Source organism: Panonychus citri, unplaced genomic scaffold, assembly GCF_014898815.1.
Source record: "Panonychus citri isolate SS breed McGregor unplaced genomic scaffold, ASM1489881v1 Contig00123, whole genome shotgun sequence".
Classification (NCBI taxonomy): Eukaryota; Metazoa; Arthropoda; class Arachnida; order Trombidiformes; family Tetranychidae; genus Panonychus; species Panonychus citri.
Genome location: NW_026515528.1, coordinates 342,908 through 365,882, shown reverse-complemented (window position 1 = coordinate 365,882; position 22,975 = coordinate 342,908). Strand labels below are relative to the sequence as shown.

The 22,975-nt window shown below is 32.2% G+C and overlaps 2 protein-coding genes across 2 annotated transcripts in view; both read left to right on the top strand.

Moving 5' to 3' along the window:
* The window catches only part of LOC128390565 (cuticle collagen 7-like), a 31,583-nt gene extending 19,149 nt beyond the window's left edge, over positions 1–12,434 (top strand). The window contains exon 2 of the mRNA XM_053350302.1: positions 12,088–12,434. Coding sequence (XP_053206277.1) covers positions 12,088–12,266 — 179 coding nt within the window. The 3' untranslated portion in view covers positions 12,267–12,434. The remainder of the gene's footprint in view (positions 1–12,087) is intronic.
* A 2,458-nt stretch (positions 12,435–14,892) lies between these two features.
* On the top strand, positions 14,893–19,216 carry LOC128390543 (uncharacterized). The gene is made up of 5 exons (XM_053350276.1): positions 14,893–15,348; positions 17,932–18,045; positions 18,491–18,568; positions 18,655–18,871; positions 18,948–19,216. Exons 2-5 carry the CDS (start codon positions 17,957–17,959, stop codon positions 19,056–19,058), a joined length of 495 nt encoding a protein of 164 aa, XP_053206251.1. The 5' UTR covers positions 14,893–15,348; positions 17,932–17,956; the 3' UTR covers positions 19,059–19,216.
* Positions 19,217–22,975: the final 3,759 nt, after the last annotated feature.

The window sequence follows — 22,975 nt, the reverse complement described above, 5'->3', positions numbered from 1 at the left end:
TGCATTCGAGCGATAATGTGATCATTTGCAGCGTTTTTAACCTCATAGATGAAACTATCGGTGTCAGTATATACAAGGTTAATGTTATTCCCATAAGTTGCTTTAAAATGGTTGTAGTGAAGATCGTACATCTTCATTTTGGATAACTCTAATACTGTGAAGCCAATCGCAATAGGTTTATCCATAATTATCTGTTTTCTTTTCATCTTGAAAAGAATACGGTCTTCATCAAGTATCAAAAAGTTTTCGCAGGTGTTATCACGTAATCGCTTCTCAGCGGATGCATTATCCAAAACGAGCTCAACATGAGTATGTTTTCGTTTATCTTCTATGGTCTTTCCATAGATACTGTTGACCATCAACTTCCAAAAATCTTTTTCAAAATTGGTTGATGACTGTTTCCTCTGTTCGGTACAGAATTCAACATATGGCTTAAGCCAAGGTGCTTGTTTGAATCTTATAATGCGATGAATTTTCTTTAATTTCATACCTTCTTTCAGGTAAAAGTAAAGAGTTTTGCCATGAACAACATATTTTTCTCGCTTCAAAAATGTTGTAACCAATTTTGGGACTTTAGTACTTTTGTTTCCAATAGCAGCAAGTCGCTCGGCAATAGCTTTTGGTACGGGCTCAGGAGTTCATCACTTATTGATTGTTTATAAGGAGCTAGAGGGTAATCATTATGTTTATCATGAAGATTATCTGGATATTCAAGATCTACTTCAAGAATGAACCCACTCGATAGATCAGAGTCATCTATATCGAGTATTTTATAAATGACATTTATAAATTGACCAGCAGGAACCCATTAGAACTCGCCAACTGGTAATTCTTGACACATTGAATACCCATATAAATTATTAACGTCAAAGTAAGCCAAACTTGTAGGTTCTTTTGTTGAATCATAATTCGGACATGATGTATTGTTGGCTATTACATGTCTTTTGGATACCTGAGTGAGACCACCTCTGATACCTTTTTCTACCATTAACAGCATGTCATTGTCTGTAATTAGTTCAAGTTTGATTTTGGTTTTCTTGATTGCTGCAGCCCACGCAAATCCAGGAGCGGAGAAGTAATGACACGGGTCAATACCAAAATTTCTGAAACTTGTCCTTCGAAAGTTTTCAAATATTGCAGCTAATAAGGATGTATCAACTTTAAGGTAAATGTTGTGAAAATCCTTCAATGTTTGACAGTTAAATCGGTTCCAAATGTTAGTCACATGATCATACATTTCATCAGTTACATGTGAATCTGTCAGCGTAGAGTAAAAAGCTTCTTTAGATGGTAAATGATCTAGATCAAAATCAGAAATTGAGTTAAAATACTCATATGGGAGACAAGCTTTCTTCATTAATAATTCAAATGGTGTGTTTTCTGGGAAAACTCTTGTCATGAAATGTTTTTTGATATCATCGGGTACAGATTGAGCCAGGTTATCAAGTGATGCAGGTAGAAAACTGTAGCTATCCAGAAAGATAAAGTCATCAAGCATGAATGCGATGTACTTCTCCATTGTATGGGGAATCAGCCTTGGTGGGTTTTTGAACATTCCAGAACGTAAAGCGCCGATAATGATGTGCCCGTCAAAGTTTTTCAAATTATGAAAAATGACTGGAATTTTAGATGGCACTTGATACGCTACATTGCATGCTTGGTGTGCAGGACCTCTGAACTGACCAGTGAGATGATCATGATCACGAACCCTATCATGACAAACATTTACCACAGATATGGCAATTCTGAATAGCTTCAAATTCCTGTTCATCAAGTGGAGACATACTTAATGGTTTGAAGTTTTCTTGTTTATGCTCATCTATGGTTTTTTTAATATCTGCCAATGACTTGAAAAATTGTTGCCTAACATTTTCACCAAAGTAAAGTTTTTTACTGACGATATTTCGATTCCAATCGACTGCAATTAAAGCATAACTAACTGGAACTAAATCGGCTAGGATTTTCTCAGAGTCAGTTCTATTAGTTGATAATGTCTCAAAGTCGCCATAAATAATATATGGAAAACGACTTTCCTTTCGATAATCATTCCTTGTGATTACTGATTTTCGGCTCCCGGGTTGTGGTAATACCAGTTTTTGAGGTGTATGATTTAGACAATCATTTCTATGTGCATCTAATCTTTCTTGGTTATTGAATGAGCAGATGCAACGGTAACAGAAATAGTTGTTACGTGTTCCAGATGTACTGGCAAGTCGATTGAAATTAGTGATTGTGAAGTAATGGTCATTATATAATAGCAGATTAACGTGCTTTGTATTTTCTTTGTCCATTACTTTAATTGGCCAAATAGTTTTTGAGTCAACGTCATAACTATAAACGTTAACTGAGATGGCATTTTTTCTGGTGAACTTTTTGATTTGATGCACCGATACATTACCACGCATCAGAGAAGTCATAGAGATCCAAGTATCTTCGATAAAGTGTAACTCTCTGTGGGTTGTATTGGGGGGTATGTAGTCCTGCAAGAACTGAATACATGAAACAGTCACTGATAGTATCAGGTGATATTAAACACTTTTGGTTTTTCAAGTCATTAGGGAGTTGTATCGATCTACACCTCCTTTATGTGGCTTGAGACCAAAATTACATCACAATGGATGAACCTGGCTACTGACCATCCTGAACCTTTTGAGTATATTGATCAATAAATGAATCAATTTCTGATAAAGCCTTGCCAATTTTGCCATAATATCACTAGCTGGATAAAACTTAAGCAAGGTTGAGGTGAAAGTTGGCTACAAACTGGGAACCATCGAGCGATTCTTTTACCATTTCAACTTGGATACTGATTCCAGCCTTTATCAGTTTTAGTTTATCGATACCTATGTAATATTAATAGAATGTTGGTTCTAGGATCAGTTATAGTTGTAAATTTAAGTTATAAGAATCAATGGATAAAAAAGATCAGACCTTGTACATTTCATATTTGAATGTCAACACATGAAAAGATTCACTTTCATTCATTTAAAAGTTTGAACAGAAAGCATACTTACCGAATTTCAAAATTTGTTGTATATTTAGACCAAAGTCTTGGTAAACGCCACTTACATCGGCTACTTCTAAATTGTCAGCTCGATACACAACGAATCTCTTTCCATCGCTGTAGATAGAAGGTGGAATCGGTTGATGTCACCAGGAAAATGAACGTTTATTACCGGTGGTGGTACACCACAAGTCTTTAGGTGTAGTTTATACATTCCGTAGCGTTTGTACGGTTTTTTCGAACAACGTGGACATTTGTATGTTTGTGTTGTTGATAAGGTATTATTCTCATTTTCAGATGATTCAGTTGATGAGAATGAAAGTTCAGTGGCAGATGAGGTAGAGGAATTATTAACTGATTCCATATGAACCGTTTCATCATCAGAACTCTAGAGAATGAATAAATAAAAATGAATGTTAGTAATCATTTTTCTATTTGAAATATTGTTCAGAGTTTGAATGTTCATAATAGATGAATGGAAATATATTAACAGTACATAATGAATTTTAATTGTAAGAAAATATTTTATTGGATTTCATCATTTTAATTTATCATCATAATCATAATCAGCATAATCATTTATTTTATCAATCATCACATTTTTTTATTAATCATCATATATTTTTTTTAATTAATCATCATTAACATAATTTTTCTTTCATTTTCTCAGGTTGTATATTTATATAAATTTTTAAGTTGTTTTTTTGTCATCATCTTTATCAATTTTTGGCTTTTTATTGCCAACATCAGCAAATAAATTTTTATATTTTTGGTTTTCTCCTTAACTTTTTCTCAAGGCGGCGATATTTTTTTCCATTTCGGTTTTTTTTTCACCTTCAGGAGTAACCAATACTCGTTGGTACATACCAATAAGTTTCTGCTCGATTTTATCGGCGGCAGCAAAATTTTTTCGTCCTTTTTGACAGAGCCATATTTGCTTATGGATGTCATTTTGCGGCATTTCCTTCATTTTCTGAGCTCTTTCCTTGGCTCTAAATTTGGCCTTTTGGTTTTTACTTAAACCTTCAGGGTAACGCTGTAAAGAAAAATTCATCCATTATGAACATTCAAACTCAAAATTCATGTATCAAGAAACCTTACCTGGCTATCCATTATATCAATTTTTAGAATTAGTATATAATTAGAAAAACTCAAGAAACACGTAAAGAATATCTATTGAAAAGAAAAAGAATATAAGGAATAAATGAATTAAAAACATATATAAATTCAGTATAAAAGCTTATTACAAAAGACTAAAGGACAAACTCGAAGGTCATCACAAAAATCTAATGAATGATTTGAAAAAGAAGTCGGCTTAACTTACAATATAAAACTCAGTATGAATTTTTTTTTTGTTGAAGAAGTTAGGGTTGAAAATGTTGGTGAAAATTGAGAGAGAAAATTCAAGAAAACGAAAATCTGATAAATGAATAAAGAAAAAATGAAGAAAATGGTTAGAATAAAATTATATAAATTCATAAAACATTAATCAGAATTCAGAAGAGTTTGCTCATCACTAGAGATGTAAGGACAACCCCGAAGGTTATCACATACATCTCTTGGACTCGCATTTGAACATCAACCTGAACTTACCAAGTCAAAAGCTGGAGACAAACTGAGCTTAAAACTGTAGACCAAGCTATTTATATCATTGGTTTTGACTACGTGACTGTAGACAGCGAGATAGACAGAGAGAAGGAAAGAGAGATGGTCACGTGACAAAGAAATAGACAGAGAAATAGACAGAGAAATAGACAGAGAAATAGACAGAGAAATAGACAGAGAAATAGACAGAGAAATAGACAGAGAGATGCCTACGTGTCAAAGCGAAATGAAAGAGAGGTGCCTACGTGACAGTGAATTTACAATGCCAGATGTTAAATTCTAGATGTTAAAATCCATGTTGCATGCCAGATGTTGGACGATGTCCAATCAAATTCAAGCAGATGTTTAGTGTGTCTATTTCTCGTTCTGCATTTGAAATAAACATTGTAAGTAACAGTAAGGTCTCAGTTTGTATTCATCATTTTTAGTGGTAAGTTGATTTCACACTTCTCATGCGAGTCGAAGAGACAACTGTGGTGGTCTTTGGGACCGTCCTTTCGTCTAGTGATGAGCAAAAGATAGAACAATTAGCCCTGAGAAATGAACTTATTCTTTTTATCTTTTTTTAGCCATTATTCAGATTCAGATATTCAAATATTCAGAAGTTTTATATACATATCCCGATTCAAGCGTTATTTTTTGAGTCTTTCCATTTAGTGATAAGTATGTTATAAGATGTTTTTATATATAGCTAGTCTTAGAAATAATTGTGATGAGGATCAGGCTTGTCTTTTTATCTCTAGTGACAAGTTTTAATATTATAGTTACAAATTATTTTTGGTTGGATTAACTTATTTTTTTATCATTCTAGTTTAACTTGGCTACCTCCTAAATAGAATACCTTTGTTTGCATAAAAAATGGTTCTCTCGTATAGAGAAAGAGTGAGTATAGCAAATAAAATTAAGTTGAGAATAAATATGTAATTTGATGCTTCTTTCTCATTATCTATTTAAGAGGTTACTGCATAGTAAATATTTGGATATTTACACGATATTAATCGTAAGAGCTGTCCCTTTAGAAAAGGAATTGAAAGAGTATGGTTACCACTACAATGGTAATGATCTACCATACGACCAATTTGATTTAGAGGGATCAATTTTAAAAGTAATGCGAAGACCGAGACCACCTCCACACAGTTCAGTTTTCCATAAGTATAATGAACTTTTGGAAATTGATTTACTGAGAGTGCAAGCTATACACATTATGCGAACACTTGTGCGTGATCCTGAATATCTTCCCGAGGTTTGCTTTGATGAAGATTTAAGCATCCGTTTGAATTGATATCACTCATTAATACCATTTAACTTTCAACATTCAAAGTGGTAAGTTCATATTTTGACAGTAAAAAGTGCAAGTCCAAGAGATAATTGTGATGACCTTTGGGGTCGTCCTTTCACCTCTAGTGATGAGCAATGTTGGTCAAATATTTAGTAACTTACATGCAGGTTTTACTAATCATTCAATTTTATTTATCTCCTTCAGATATTTCTCAGACGACAACAGATATTTCTATTATTTTCATTTGTTTTTATCTCATTAACTCTCAAACTTTCAAAGTGGTAAGTTCATATTTTGTCAGTAAAAAGTGCAAGTCCAAGAGATAATTGTGATGACCTTTGGGGTTGTCCTTTCACCTCTAGTGATGAGCAATATTACTCAAATATTTAGTAACATGCGTGCAAGTTTTATTTAATCATTTAATTTGATTTGTTTCTCTTTAGATATTTTTCAGTCGACATCTGATTTTTGCTGTTACAATAATATTACAATTCACATCTGTTTTATTTGCTCTCAAACTTTTCACAGTGGTAAGTTCATATTTTGACAGTAAAAAAGTGCAAGTCCAAAAGATGATTGTGATGACCTTTGGGGTCGTCCTTTCACCTCTAGTGATGAGCAATGTTACTTAAATATTTAGTAACATGCGTGCAAGTTTTATTTAATCATTTAATTTTATTTATTACCTTCAGATATTTCTCAAACGAAACCAGATTTTTCCCGTTATTTTCACTTACATTTTATCTCATTACCTTTCAACATTCAAACTGGTAAGTTCATATTTTGACAGTAAAAAGTGCAAGTCCAAGAGATAATTGTGATGACCTTTGGGGTCGTCCTTTCACCTCTAGTGATGAGCAATGTTGGTCAAATATTTAGTAACTTACATGCAGGTTTTACTAATCATTCAATTTTATTTATCTCCTTCAGATATTTCTCAGACGACAACAGATATTTCTATTATTTTCATTTGTTTTTATCTCATTAACTCTCAAACTTTCAAAGTGGTAAGTTCATATTTTGTCAGTAAAAGTTAAGTCAAGAGATAATTGTGATGACCTTTGGGGTTGTCCTTTCACTCTAGTGATGAGCAATATTACTCAAATATTTAGTATGCGTGCAAGTTTTATTTAATCATTTAATTTGATTTGTTTCTCTTTAGATATTTTTCAGTCGACATCTGATTTTTGCTGTTACAATAATATTACAATTCACATCTGTTTTATTTGCTCTCAAACTTTTCACAGTGGTAAGTTCATATTTTGACAGTAAAAAAGTGCAAGTCCAAAAGATGATTGTGATGACCTTTGGGGTCGTCCTTTCACCTCTAGTGATGAGCAATGTTACTTAAATATTTAGTATATTTAAGTTTGTTTAATCATTTAATTTTATTTATTAACTAGATATTTCTCAAACGACCAGATTTTTCCATTATTTTCACTCATTTTATCTCATTACCTTTCAACATTCAAACTGGTAAGGTCATATTTTGACAGTAAAAAGTGCAAGTCCAAGAGATAATTGTGATGACCTTTAGGGTCGTCCTTTCACCTCTAGTGATGAGCAATGTAGGTCAAATATTAATTTTATGATTACTAATCAACAAGTTTTGTGTTTATTTGTTCAGATTATTACAATGGCTAACAATCTTGATAGAAGAATTGCGGACATCGACGAGAGAAATCGACGAATTTCAGAAGATTTGAGATTTTGTCTTCATGGTTTCTCCCAACAAGTCATCCGAATAGTTGTCAAGCTGAAGGAATTAGGCTTCAATTTTGATAATTGGACACTGCCCTTCAAACCAGGTGATCTACCTGGCTCTATTAAAGAATTACTAAAAAGAGAAATGCCACCTAAACATGCTATAACATACAACCTTATTATTCAATTGAATGAAATTGATCTTTTAAGGATTCAGATACTTCATCACTTGACAGCTCTCGAGCAAAACCCTTTGTATACACCCCCACCCATTGTTCTCAATTGAAAAAATAATAATCCAATACATTTTTTATAACCAAATATTCAAAGATAAATATATATCATAATCATAATAAAAAAGAGAGATTGAAGTTCAACGAGATAAAACAGAAAATATGAGAGAAAAATAAATATTAAGTATTAAAAGACAAAATTGATCATAATTTGTTCCATTTATTATAAATTCAATCGGTTTTTCAATTACAACTTTTTGAGTCAAAAACGTTTATTTAGATATCAACAAAAAAAACTGAATTTTAAATGTGATAAACACTCGGTAAATCAGATACTTCAGATAAGTTATTTAATTAAGAGTATACATAATAGAGTTTGTAGGAGCGTGTATATTTTCAATTAATCCTCGTAAGATTTGCATCCGTATAATATCGACTTCAATCAATTCACAACATAGAGGGTAAGCAGGGTGTTCTTTTTCGGGTAATTTCCGTTTTAATATATGTGGGATTTCACGGTTTCTCGTATACTCATATGTCCATTCATTTATACCTGACCAACCCATCTCTTCTATTCGTTTCCGTAGCTGTTGAGCCCGATTTGTTAGAGCAGTCATTTTATTCCTTGCAGTGTCCTGATTTATTATTCTACTAGCCATGTTTTTTTTCGAGGAACAGACAAAATTTTTATTTGAATGACTGTGACAGAAAATTTCCACACGGGATATAGTTAATATTAAAATAGACTCAATAAAATCAGTCAATATCAATTTATTATAATTTAAAGTTACAAATACTTTTATAAACTGTTTCTTATATGTGTACACTTTTCAATTATTTGTACTTGTTGACACTTGACTTTCTATAAATCTCAGTTGTTGAATCTTGGCTTTCATGAAATTTTGAAGACGCATCAATAACCTGAAGAACCCCTCTTCGTATGTAAACTCATATAGAAGGTAGATTTTATTGATTATTGTATTGTACCATTTGATATTTTCCAGTGTAACATTAGTATCATTACTTGAAGTTACATTCACGGTTTCCGCTTCGGCTTTCATTTTACATAGTTCACTGAAGTAATCCAGAATTTCATCTCGTAGATTATCCACACCCGTAAGTTGGAATTGCTGCTCGAAGTAAACAAGTTTATTGAGTACGGAAATATAGAACTGTTCCATTGACGTTGATTCACGGTTAGAAGTTGAACGACTGAAGATCATCCAAAATTCACAATTTACACTTTTGTTGTAGACAAATTGGTTGAAATTCACCCAAAATTCACAATTAACACTTTTGTTGTAGACAAATTGGTTGAAATTCACCCAAAATTCACAATTAACACTTTTGTTGTTTACACTACCGAAGTTAAACTAGAAATGACGTATTTATAGTGGTCTCTTCTATCATACCACAATGAGGGAGTAAAAAAGGCTCCCTTTAGACATCCCAATAGAATAACAACCAATCAAAATTGGGTGAGTCATAATAATGAAGCTTCAAAAAGCCAAATTGGTTCTCAAGGTCACCGCCAGAGGTCACTACTTATCATAAGGTCACTGTATATTGGTTTCATATAGAATGGGCTAGAAATGGACTTGTATATAGGGACACCCGGTATAGACAACCGGTATGATCACCCTGTATAGACACCCTATAGGAACATTTTGGACCGTTTGGGACACCCTGTGCAAAAATGGGCCAGAGATGTACTTTTTATACTACTACCATTATAATCTTTTATATGATCAAGACCAATAGCACTGGACTTAATTTCATGAGCCATGGATTTTTGTAATAGTCGAAGACGGGTGGGGTCATCAACATTTTCGTTGGTCAGACGATCTCTTGTTTTACTAACCAAGAGTATTGATCCTCTCCTGATTTGAATTCAGGGACATGAGGTCAGCCTTTAATTGTTTAATTTCAAGGAAATTCACTGGGGTGAAATTTTCGTTAGAGATGGTAGATGGAGAGATGGATGGAGTAGGTGGATCAATTATATTGGCACCATAAGTGTTTAAAATATTTTTAATTTTGTTTAGAACACTGAGAGAAAGAGGATTGAATAAAGTTGATCATGGGACAATTTAATTATTGTCTCATCATCGACCAATATTTTAGAAAAAATTTGAATCTCAGATTCCGAGATGTTAGCACCACGAAATTCAAGAATCCATTCAGGATTTTTGATTTTAATTTCATCAACTGAAATATCAGCAATGTCTTCAGGGGAAACAGTTTCACCAAGAAGGAGGAAATTTGTAGTCACAACATCCAAAAGTTTTTTGTGATGAAGGGAACGAATTGGAAGGGGAGCATTCCATTGTTCAAAAAGAACAAGAGTTTCTTGATAATTTATATCTCTAAGAGATTTTGTTTTTTCAATGTTAGTGGTAGAAACACGTGTTGGTGGTCTAACCATAACGGGAGTTGAGAGAAGGGGATCTGTTTCAGGAATGATGGTATCATCCTCTGATTCAGAGAGATTTAGATGAGAACGGCGAGTAGCCTTTGCAGCTTTAGCAGCACGAGCGTTTGCGACACGTTTCGCAGCAGCGAGTTTAGATTTTTTAGGAGGCATGATGAAATTAGAGTTTAAGGGAATAATTCAATAGAATTAGGGAGAGCACAAGAAACGTAAGGGAAAATTGAAGAACACAGAACAATTAGCAATCCTGCCTGGGTCGCCAATTTGTGGGGTAGAATTTTGAATTTTGATGAATTGTCTTAATAAAGACGATGGTGAGTTTTTACTCGAATAAGCCTAAAGACTTGGAAAGGAATTTAACCTCGAATTTGAAGATTTTCGGTCCCACAATAACCGAAGAACAAGATCGTTTAGGATCACTAATTGAATGTGTTAATCACTGAATCAAGTACTCACTTAAATCTATTGATTTTAAGAATTAAAACAATTAATTTCACAAATGAATTTTAATTAAGAATTTTAGATGAGCATTTGTTGAAAGTTAACTAAACACTAAAGAGGGAGATGGAAAATTGTTCTAGAGAACCAAATTAACGTTGGGGGAAATACAATTAAATTGGGGAAAAGAAATTAGGGAAAATTAAATGGGGGAAACAAAATTAATCTAAATCATTAAAATGATAAAGTTAATAATGAGTAAGGTTAAGTTGAACAAAAGAAAACCAATTGTGAATATGGTTAAAGATAAAGATGAAGATAAAATTGGTTAACCTGTTACTAAGCTTGTAGGCTTGTTAAGGTTAATACCTAAAAATAAAGAAAGTAAAAAGAAAGAGATAGAGAAAGAGAAATTCAGGTTCTTACGGTTCATTTGTAAGTGAACTTAAAAAATGAAGAGATTTGGGTTAACAGTTTAGATGAAAATTAACTAATTGTAACAATTAAAAATGAAAATTAAATTGAATTCATATATCTCTAGATATAGAATTGAGCGAACATAATTGGTTAAATGAGGGATATTATTAATTAGTTAAACAATTAAACAACTATGATTAAGGATATTAATCATCTTAATTGGTTAATTGCAACAATGGAAATTACAATTAACTTTACAACCAATATACAACTATAGTTGTAGGAGGTCTAACATAGAGTTTAAATTGTTGTAATGATTAATGAAAATTTAGAAAATTAAACAATTAGAAAAATAAAAGAAAAGAAAAGCACAAAGGCTTAAGCGCGCAATTAACTAATTGTCACGATGGAAATTTACAATTTTAAGGAAATTCGAAGACTAATTAATTCAACAAATTGTTAATCGTCATCGATTCGAAACACTGATGATGTTCAGAATTTCTATCCTTTCAGATTATTTATATTTTAGATGCTGAATAATTTTCTTATAATTCTGTTGGGTTAATTTGTTGGCTTTGATTAACGTACGAACATAATTTCTTTTTGGTTATTGAACATTGAGCATGATATGATAATATGTTTGGCAGAATAATATCTGAAGCTTGTACAATTACCGGGAGATAAGAAATTTTCATCTTAAACAATATAATCAAATACTTCAATCGTCCACATTATTGTTTGTTTATTCAGTTGATTTGATTTTAAAGATATTTAATAGGATTTATATACATTTACCTTTGATGCATTAATTAAATTAACTTTGGTCTTTATCGTTGGAAATTTGAAACTTGATATCTTTTTTTGGATGAGACATTCTATCACTTTTCTTGTATTAATATTTCCATTTCCTTTCCTGTATCTAAATCATGAACTTATTAAAACCCAACAAAACACTGAATATTTAATACTTCCATAGGTCAACCGGGTCCCTCGCCCGGTTATGTTCCGTTCAGTTCTGGAGGTCAACCGGGTCCCCCGCCCGGTTATGTTTCGTTAAGTTCTGGAGGTCAACCGGGTCCCCCACCCGGTTATGTTCCGTTCAGTTCTGGAGGTCAACCGGGTCCCCCGCCCGGTTATGTTCCGTTCGTTTATTGAGGTCCATTCCTTGGATCTGCTTGGTTTTGGAGGGAGATTTGACCGGAGTTGATCGCGGTAAAGGTCAAGGAAGTTCACTTGGTCAGGGAGTTAAACAAAACATACAGCCTAAAATCTAGGATATTAATTTTAGTTTATTTCATGTAAACTCAAAATCTCGATGAATGATTAATAGTCATCTTCATTCAATTTATGAAGAAGTTTGATGTGATAAGGCTTCAATCGCAAGTCACGCCGCAAAATCTGCCACATTGAGCTTTGTGACATACCAGCAATGCTAGCTAACCTCCGTGTACTCATTGACCTTCCCTCTCTCTGAGCTTGAGATACTAAATTTCGAACCATTTCAATGTTCTCTTCTGTTCTAACGGTCTTTGTCCTTGACCGCTTGTAATCAACCGATCCATGAGCTTTAAACACATCGTAAATGTGTTTAATGGCTCCTGTTGATATTTTTTTATTCCTTTGATTCCAAAGGACTCTTATTTTACGCAAGCATTGAGTAAAAGACCTGCCAGCTAGCAAGAATTGCTCCAAAATATCGATTTTCTGCTCTTTAGTGAAGTGTGAAACCATTTTGATTGTTTTAAAATGATGAAGCTTGCATAAAAATGACTTCAGAATGATTGTTTGCAAAATGAATCAAATTGATAAGTTAAAAGTTAAAGTTAACATTAAATGCCTTTTAACCATAAAATAACGAATAACTTGATAAGGATAAGAGTTGTGATAACCAAACTTTGTCATGAGTTTTTTCATGATCATATGACTTCGAAATGACCTTCAAAACGTCTCAGATTAGCTTAGAAAGCGTTTCCGCTAAATGACCTTGAATGACCTTGAAAGTGGTACTAAAAAAATTCCCGCTGCATTTCAAGTCCAAACATGCTATCCAAAAATTTTTATCATTTTTCGTTCAGAAGTTATTCAAAAAACAAATCTGTTAATTTAACGTAATCGCCCTGTATTTGTTTGCGGGTGTAGATTTTTAAGTTCTTTCAGTTGATATTTTTGCTGTGTCTGTAGGTAGCCTAGTTTTTCCTTAATCTTCATGCGAAAAATCGTGAATCGTGATAATTGTTTGTGATGTGATGAACACTGGTTGAATCAATTGATTAGAAATGATAATTATTAATACAAGTGATTCGGCACTCAAAATGATCACTAAACTTATACAATATCATTAGTTTCGTATATGAGGTATTTAGGCCCAACATCAATGTTATTCTTCTTTGTTGATTGAATAGTTGGAAACTTCAAGTTTCAAACTTATTCAATGTTAGAATTACTTGTTTCCGAAACACTAGATGGAAGAATATACTGCGTTGGATTTTATTACAATATACAAAAAGTTGTTGGAACGACTGTTCATTAAATTATCCAGAAGAATTGATATTTACTCATCTCATCATAGGTGATGATGTTGAACACGAAATTTCAAAGTAAAACATAAAAATCAACCAATTTTCCAGGAAAAAATCATAATCGATGTGATGTCTTAATCTATTTGCATACATATTCTACTAGGTTTATCTCTGCTTCAAAGTCAAAGATTCATCATGAGCATCTTAATTTGATCCTCTGGGTCCATTTATCAACGTTGAATGGTCATAATTAAACCAGAACATTTCCATCAAATTCAGCTCTCTTTAAACCGAATCGCTCTGAAACATTTAACAACCTAAATTCTTAGATTTACTTGCCACTATTACTTCATCAACTTATTAACACAGGTTTCAAATATTGTAAATAATTAATCCTCAACTCAATTAATTAACTAATGTGTTCGCTCATTCGCACCCTGATTTCAACTCAAGAGATCAATTCTCTATTAATTGGCTGTATTTTTAAATTCTATATATAATAATACATAAATGACTCCCAATGTCCATTACGATGTCTTGTCAAAGAATATTAACTGAATTATTAGAACTTTTTTTGGGTAAATATGATCACATTGACAGCTAACATGTTGTATGTAAATGATTAATTCATACAATAAAATCAATAATAAAATCAGATTTGACAAGTTCATTGGTTGCTCAAAATATATAATGGTCACTTGGATAATGAGCTGATTAGTTAATATTTAACTATTCTCTCTTACATTCTGTGTTGTATCATTTAATAATCATGCAAATGAAAAAAAAGACAGAATAGCATTTGAGTGATGTAAAAAAGTAACATTACAAAAAAAACTTCAGAAAATATTATGAATTAAATGATCTCCATTATAATCACAAAAATGATCACTTAGTTATAAAGTTGTGGGCGGACTCATGATGACCATCATATGAAGATGAACTTATCTCTCTTGCTCTCTCTCAAAATTCTGACACACAACAAATTTCATCATCATGGAAACGATCACATTCATGATCTTCATGAACACATAAATATAAAAAACTATTAACCAAAAGAGTGGGTTTTAGCACAAGTGAGCTTCCGAGTCAGAACTTTTCCCTTCAGATTATCCTAATGATGGGAGCGAGAGAGAGATGAAGATGATGAAGGAGGAAGTTGAGTGAGAAAAAAATCACCAATGAATAGAAATCACTACATTCACTGAGATATTATTAACACTTTGACTCGATCATGCTCGCAGAACTTTCTCTTTATGTAAAAAAAACTTTCCATGAATTGACATACAAGAAAAATGAATATATATGAAAGGGAAAAATTGTCAACCCTGTATGATACAATTACTATATAAATATCACACAACCTTTGATACCAAAAGATAGATACTTGTGTATAGGATTATTCAGTTGAATATCTTAGAACATTCAGATCAGAACTCGAAGTTCAACTCGATTCATTGTTATACTTTGAACAAACTTTTCCTCTCTACACCTTCATTCATAAAATACTCTTCATGGTAATAGTGTCTAGTGAATTTCAATTGTATATTATTCATTTTATTATTGTTTTTCTTAATATGATTAACCATTGATTCAAATTAAATTAAATCAATTTAATCGGATTTATATACATTTACCTTTGGTTCACCAAGTAAATCAACTTTGGTCTTGATCATTGGACTTGCTGAGTTTACATTTGAAACTTGATAACTTTTTTTTGGGTGAGTCATTTTATCATTTTTCTTGTATTTCCGTTTCCTTTTCATCTGAGTCATGAAATTGTTAACTTTGTGCAGTTTATTTTAAATATTCACCCATGTAACTGTTTCCTAGTTGATCTAATCAACTTTTAACTTTTTGTTATCTTTTTCTCTGACCATTCAATTCAATTTAATTATGAGTCTTTTTTACCAAAGTTTCATGGGAATACCTGTTGATGCTTGTACATTAGACTAACAATACGAATTGTATTGAATTGTTATTGGAAAGTTTTTTCTTCCTCTTTTTCCAACTTCGATCTCCATTTCTAGCAGGTTCGACGAGGGAAAGAGTGGAAGAGAAAAATAAGTTCTAAAGTGGAAAGTTTCGAAAATTCATTCTATGGAATCGATACTTTTACCCTTTGAATACAATTCTATTGAAGTAATAAATTGAAAAAGTTTATTCAAATGTAACCAACTTATTCTGTTTATTGTTCAGTTTTTGTAAAATTTTAATATTGACCATGATACTCGGGAATGATTATCAATTCATATTGAAATTTATTCTGTGTTACCTGAGTTTCTGTTTGACTTGGTGATTTCCTTTTAAAGTTAAACAGGGTAAAAAGAAATTTAGTTACAGGGAAGCTCATGGGAACTGAGAAAGTTTTAAATCCATTATCTCACTTTTATGAATTTGAGTACATTATCATCATAATTTTTTTTCTAGACTTTCACAGGTAAAGAGACAAATAAAGTTGGATTAAGACTTTCTTTATTCACAATTGTCATGAAACATTTCATGATCTATTTCGTTACAGGTTTGTACTGAACTAATGTAAATAATTCAAACGCACAAAAAAAAGGTTTAACATTGAAATTCTTGCCTCACTTACCTCATTCGAATGATTATTTTCCATCAAAATCGCAAATGAAAAATGATTCTCAGAGATGTAATGATTTGTTTCTGATGTTTTCCTTTCTAAATGCGTCTTGGAATTGGAATCAGTTTCACTTTACGATAAATTCACGCCATAGAAATAGTTGAGTTTCTCTTGGAAGTTTCAACGCTTCAACAGAAATAATCGCAAGTCAGCCATTAGTCGTTATCTAAATTCAGTCAACTAAACTGTGTTGATGAAAAATAACATATTTCAGCCCAATTACCATGGATCATATTCATTTCATGATGATTGATGATGTGATGAGGAGACCTGAATGTCGCAAGTCAGATACAATTGCATATTATTAAAGCTTCATTCTTTGAGACTTGAAATAATGATTAGTATCATCAACTATTATCACATTGACCATTATCATGAATCTCAAGATGACAAAAAGTTTTCCCTCACAACTGATGACCATTTCTTTGGTTTCATCTTAAACTCAAGTTTCATGGTGAACTTTTCATATATATAAACATAAATAATATCCATAATTTTCCATATTCGTGTTCATGTTCATTGGTCTGTTAATATGAATTTTCACCAACAATCAACATCTCGAACAATAACTTAATGAGTGAGACTTAAACTACTTGATGACGATGATAACTATTAGAATATAAGCTTGAAAAAATGTCTAAAGAACTTTTTTTTTGTCAAGATGAGAATTCCAATTCTACAGTGAAATTTGTTGTTCTTATTACCCTGAAATTCATATATATTCATTTTCGTATGAAATAAAATGAGTCTCAGAACTTTTTCTCTAATCTGTTTATGTAACTAACCGTCAACAGCATGGGGAGGCGAGAAGGTTTTCACGATAAAACAATGATTCTAATTTGGAGACAATTTCAGTTGACAGAATTCTCATGAAAAGTTTAGTTCTCCTTCAGCTTGGAAAAGAGTGAGCGACAAATTCATTTTCCATCCACGAGAAAAAAAGGCAGCTCAAGCTTCACAGAATTCAGTTGAATTGAGATATAATTCTGACTCAACTGAATCAGAACTATTATTAACACTGAGTAAATCTCATTGACCCATGAGAAAATATTTCTTTATATTTGTAAGTTGAAAAAAATTTACAACTTTTTGTATTCAAAAGCCAAAATTTACAATCGGAAATCATGTTGACATTTTCATGACGATGGTGATAATTTTCATGGAGCATCATCATCATGAAAATGTCCATGATAATGTCTAAGAATAATCTTCAACCTCTCTTAAAGAGATAATTGGACAAGAAAAGTTTTCTCAGTCTCATTTATATTCATGAGGCTAAATAGTTACACCGAGTAAAAAAAAATCAAATCTTCTCAATTCAGTAAACAGATTCTCAGAGATCAGAATTTATAGTTTCCACCATGAAATTAAGACCATACTTTTGATGGGGAGAAAATACTTCCGAGTGATTTCATCTTTATTATGAATATTAGCTCAATTTATGTTTCCGTTTCCCTTTTCCATTTGTAACAATCTGGTTATTTTCATGAGGATCTTAGCATGATTATGATATTACCATGATAATTATTAGCTATTAACTTTCAGAACGATTTTCAAGTTCATCTATTAACCTAATATCTCATATCTGTTTCATGATATTATACTAATTTCATCCGGTGAACTTTTTGTGTTCATGTTATACTTTTTTTTCATCTTTCAGGCTAAAAAATTCAGAACTTTCAAAAATGGATAAGAATCGGGAAATTCAGCTTATTTCATATATTATCATGTTCTGGTTTGTTTTATATGGACAAGTTAATTCACTTGATTGCAGGTAAGTCACTTTTAAATTGTTAAAACAACAATCAGATAATCATCATGATGATTAACTTAACCTTTTACTTTCTTCAATTATTAATCAAATCTAATTCAATTTAAAGGTTCTAGATTGATAAGCCGAAATTGTCTCATATTAATTGTTGATAATAGATCATGATTAACTCATATCATGCTTCAATTATAAAGTTAATCACTTTTTGTACAATTATCATTATGAGAAAATATTTCAAGAGCTTTGGTTGTCTTAATACAAATTAACTAATCACATTGAGCTTTTTGCTCACAATTGTATCAATCAAAACAATGATTAGATTTTCTCAGCCAATTTCATCATGAAAAACTAAAAAAAAATGCTCTTATCATGATATCTGATTAATTTGAAATCACAATGTCTCAATATTATTAACAATCTGATCTTAATTGTTGTTGACTATTTTCAGGAGACATGTTTTTGCCCCAGGGTGTCGTGGTATCGTTGCTAAGAGGACACATAATGTTAAATTTGATACTCAAACAAGGTAAATACAATTAGTAATCTTTTAGATGATTAATTAAGTTTTCCCTTGTGATTATTAGAATTACTAATTGTTGATATTATCCACAGCAAATCAATTTCACCAGACACAATTCAATCATCATCCTCATCATCAACATCATCATTATTATCACCATTAAGTGATGAAGACCTGATTGATCCAGAACGATCTGAATCAATACAATTAAAACGTTTCAATTTACCTCTAATTTTTATGCTTAATCGTGGTGGTAATAAACCCTCAGCAATCAGTCCAGATTTCAATAACAACAATCCAATGGGATGGGTAAGATTGCTAATGAATAATTATTGAAAAGTTTTATGTTCAACAATTAACTTAATTTTATTGTCTTTTATTTCAGTTATTCAGTTTGACATCAACCAATAACAACAATGGCAACTCGATCCCGTTAACACCAATAATGGATTCAGATCATCACAATGAAAGACAATCAGCTGATAATTTTGATTGATTTAGATTTCAACCAGTGATCAAGTTTTAATTGCAATGCTTCATTCTCATGTCTTCTTATTGTTCAAATTTTGATCAGTTCATTCATCACACTATCAATTGCTATTCATTTAGGTTAATCATTGTGTTTAATTAAACTGTTTTACAGAACATCCATAATCCTCACTATTTATTATTATGCCGTTGCAATATTATCACTTTAATTGTACTTAATTTAACTTAATTATGCATAAGTGATAAACTATTTCATTAATAAATGCGATTGATATCTAAATGCCTTTGGGGTTTTTTTATCGATTTCGATTGACCGATTTGATCAAGAAGTTTTGAAAATTCTATGAATTCTGTGAATATGAATTTTTCAGAAAGAAATTTATATTAATATGAATGATTCAATTTCCATTATTTCTGCTAGTGAGTTAATGATTGGAAAAATTATCGGTATGGTACACTATATGCCAATTGTTAATTCTATCATATCAATTTACAGTATTCGAAGAAATTTTTTTCGCAATTAGGACAAATTCTAAAGGCCCTTAATTGCTAGGAAATTGCAATTCTAAGACACATGAATTTCAATCCACAGGCAATACTTTGACTCTGAAAGGGTTAATCTTCTTTACCCTCTTAATCAATTGGTTAATCTATTGTTAAGATCCTAAGGGATATAATTATTTAATGGTCCCTTAAGATTCACATTTTTTGTTCTTTTCTATTTTCATTTTCTATTTTCTATTTTTCATTTTTTCTATTCTCTTGATAATTAATCAAAGTTTAATTGTGGTTATCTGGTTAGTTACTAACTATTTCCGAATTCCAATTCGCCTCAACTTCCTAATTTCCTTTTCCTTCTGAAGTGATATAAATAGCCACAATAATCATCATATCTTTAGTTGTTACTGTTGTATTCATGTTAAATTGGTCAAGTGATCAAAGTGTTTCAACCTCAACTCCACATTTGTGTTAACGCTCAATAAAAGCTTAATTTAGCTCGAGCTCATCTTTTGTTTTGTTCTAATTCTAATTAGTGTATGTAATTGGTAATTCTGTAGCGAGTACGCCAGTGCAATTCATCGTTATCCCTAATTGAATTAAGTTCGAACTTTCAATTAAATCTAATTACGTTTATCCCGTGTTAGTACTCTCAGTTTCTATCTTAAAAGCAAGCTCTAGAAACCCCAATCTATTCACGTCAATCCCGTGGTAGAACCTCAACTATTCGCGTTTATCCCGTGGTAGTTATCATCTCAATCTATTCACGTCAATCCCGTGGTAGTTACTAATCTCATCTATTCACGTTTATCCCGTGGTAGAACCTCAACTATTCGCGTTTATCCCGTGGTAGTTATCATCTCAATCTATTCACGTCAATCCCGTGGTAGTTACTAATCTCATCTATTCACGTTTATCCCGTGGTAGAACCCCAGCTATTCACGTTTATCCCGTGGTAGTTAACCCTGATCTAATCGCGTTTAATCCCGTGTTAGTCAATCTCAATCTCAACTATTACTTTAACCCGTTTATCCCGTGTTAGTAATTCGAATTACATTTGTTCCAATTGTGTTAAATCTAATCACGTTTATTCCGTGTTAGTACTTCTAATTTCTATCTTATCGATAAGCTCTAGAAATCTATTAATTGTTATATCTTCGATAAATAAATAACGAAGGTCCGTGATCCGAATCTGTTATTTAAGAAGTAAGGACTTAAATGAGTCTCCTGTTTATTGCCTTATCCGCTCCATTCATCATTCTGTTTGACTTCGAAGTGAAAACCTCAATTCGAATTCTATTATTATTATTATAATTTTTTGTAAACCCTTACAAAATGGCGAGGATACCAGGATCTCCGTTATTCATTTACATGGCTAATCCTAATGAAGATCCTGTTCCAAAAATTAGTGCTCTGTCTCAAGATGAACAAGCCGCTTATTTACAACAATGGGGATTGAATTCTCCTAATTCTGAAATTGGTAAAATACTTTTTATTGACGCCGCTGTTACTCAATTTGCTACCCTTAATATACCAATTACTCCTGCCGCCGTTTCGAAACTTGCTGCTTCATCTTTAGTTGGTATTGTTACTCCTGATTGGGTTCTCGAATTGAGAAAAGAAGGTGTAAGTGAATTTGAAATTAGAGAAATAATTTCAAATCTTGGAACAAGACAATCCGTTATTGCCTTGACCACTGAACAAGCTTTTAGACGACTCAATGTCAACAATCCTACAAAGCGAATTATCTGGAATCTAATTAAAAGATGGAATTCAGATTCTCAACCCATTACCAGTACAATTAAAAAAGTAATTCCTGGTGATTCTGGTTTAATGAGAGAGTTAATTGCTAACGATGATCCAACTGGTGTTGATCAACAAGAAATATCTGGAGACGAAGCTAGTCTACCCTCTCAATCAAATGTACCAATCGTCCCAAGACCAAGAACCGATTCTGTCCCGAGACGAATTTCAAGTGTTAATGAACCTGTTATGATAAATAATTCTTTACCTCAACCTTATCAAATCCCGTTTTCTTTAAAAGATCCAATTTTACCTCAATTTAAACAAAACGCTGACGCTTGGCATTGGCTTAAAAATGTTAAACGACAATTGAAGTATGAGAATGTCAGTGATGACACTCGACTTCGTGTGCTAAGAAAGCTCTTGCTTTTGAATTTCTAACCGCCGCTGAAACATTGGATGAGAAAGATCTCACCTACGATGAATATATTATCGGTTTAGAAAATTATCTACGAGGACCTGCTGCTTTAGCTACCGCTCAAGCCGAATTAAGTTCTCTAACTTATTCATTTGACGAACATCCTACTCAATTTATCGATAGATTGAAGGATCGAGTTACCAAAGTAAAAGGTGATCTTTCACGTCAAGGATTCCTTTATGAAGTCATGGAACATCTACCAAAGAATTTACGTGACAATCTTGTTGAAGTTCGAGCTAATACAGATTTAGATGCTTTAATTGGTGTTCTAATTCATAAATATTATAATCACCTCGAACAAAAGAAGGAAAAAGAAAAACAAAAAGACAATAAAAGCGATCGATTCCCGAGAAAAGCTTATCTTCCTCCTTCTAATGACAAACAATCTAATCAAATTTCAAATGATACGAATCATAACAATCAATACAATCGAATGAAATCTAACATTAGAGATTATCGAGATTTCAAGTGTAAAAAGTGTAATCAAAGTGGACACAGTGCTCGTTATTGTCCAGAAGATTCATCAAATTCTCTTCCTGGTTCAAATCAACTTCGAATGAGTGGTGTTCAATTAAAAGACAATACATCGATGTCCTCATCTTCATCATCAATCTCTAATAATTTAATTACTGCAAATAATCCAGCCTCAAGTGCTTCTCCGAATACCTTAAACCATTTGTTTATGGTCGATTCACATCATTCAAGAATTAGTAAAATTAGTTCTGATATAATTAATGTACCGATGATATTAATGCATCTTTGTTACCCTGATCGTCAACCTTTTAAAACTGGCGAAGTGTTGTTAGATACTGGAGCTAACACAGCCTGTATCGATTATGAATTGGCTAATCAATTAAAAGCCTATGTGATGCATTCTGATATCGCTATCAAAGGTATTGTACCTGATAATTATCTTCAAGTTGTTGGTGCTGCATTTGCCTTCATTAAACATCCAACCATGAAAACTGTGAAAGCGTTAAGATTTCAAGTAGTGAAACATTTGGAACCTATCATGGTAATTGGAAATCGATTTTGTGATATTTTTTATGCTAACATTAAAAATAACGGTGGAAAATATTCTGTTTCAATTCAAGAATATATCGACAGTGAGCCGTTATCAAGTGAAGTGTTATTTCGATTTTGTACTCCCGAAGAGTCAATCGATTTGTGTTCACAACCTGAATCTACTATTATGTATCTCAAAC

Bases quoted from the DNA above. Each gene is read 5' to 3' on its own strand.
- LOC128390543 (XM_053350276.1), top strand. From the start codon at position 17,957: ATGGATAAGAATCGGGAAATTCAGCTTATTTCATATATTATCATGTTC. The intron at 18,046-18,490 runs GTAAGTCACTTT...GACTATTTTCAG, and splicing joins GTTAATTCACTTGATTGCAG to GAGACATGTTTTTGCCCCAG. The intron at 18,872-18,947 runs GTAAGATTGCTA...CTTTTATTTCAG, and splicing joins ACAACAATCCAATGGGATGG to TTATTCAGTTTGACATCAAC.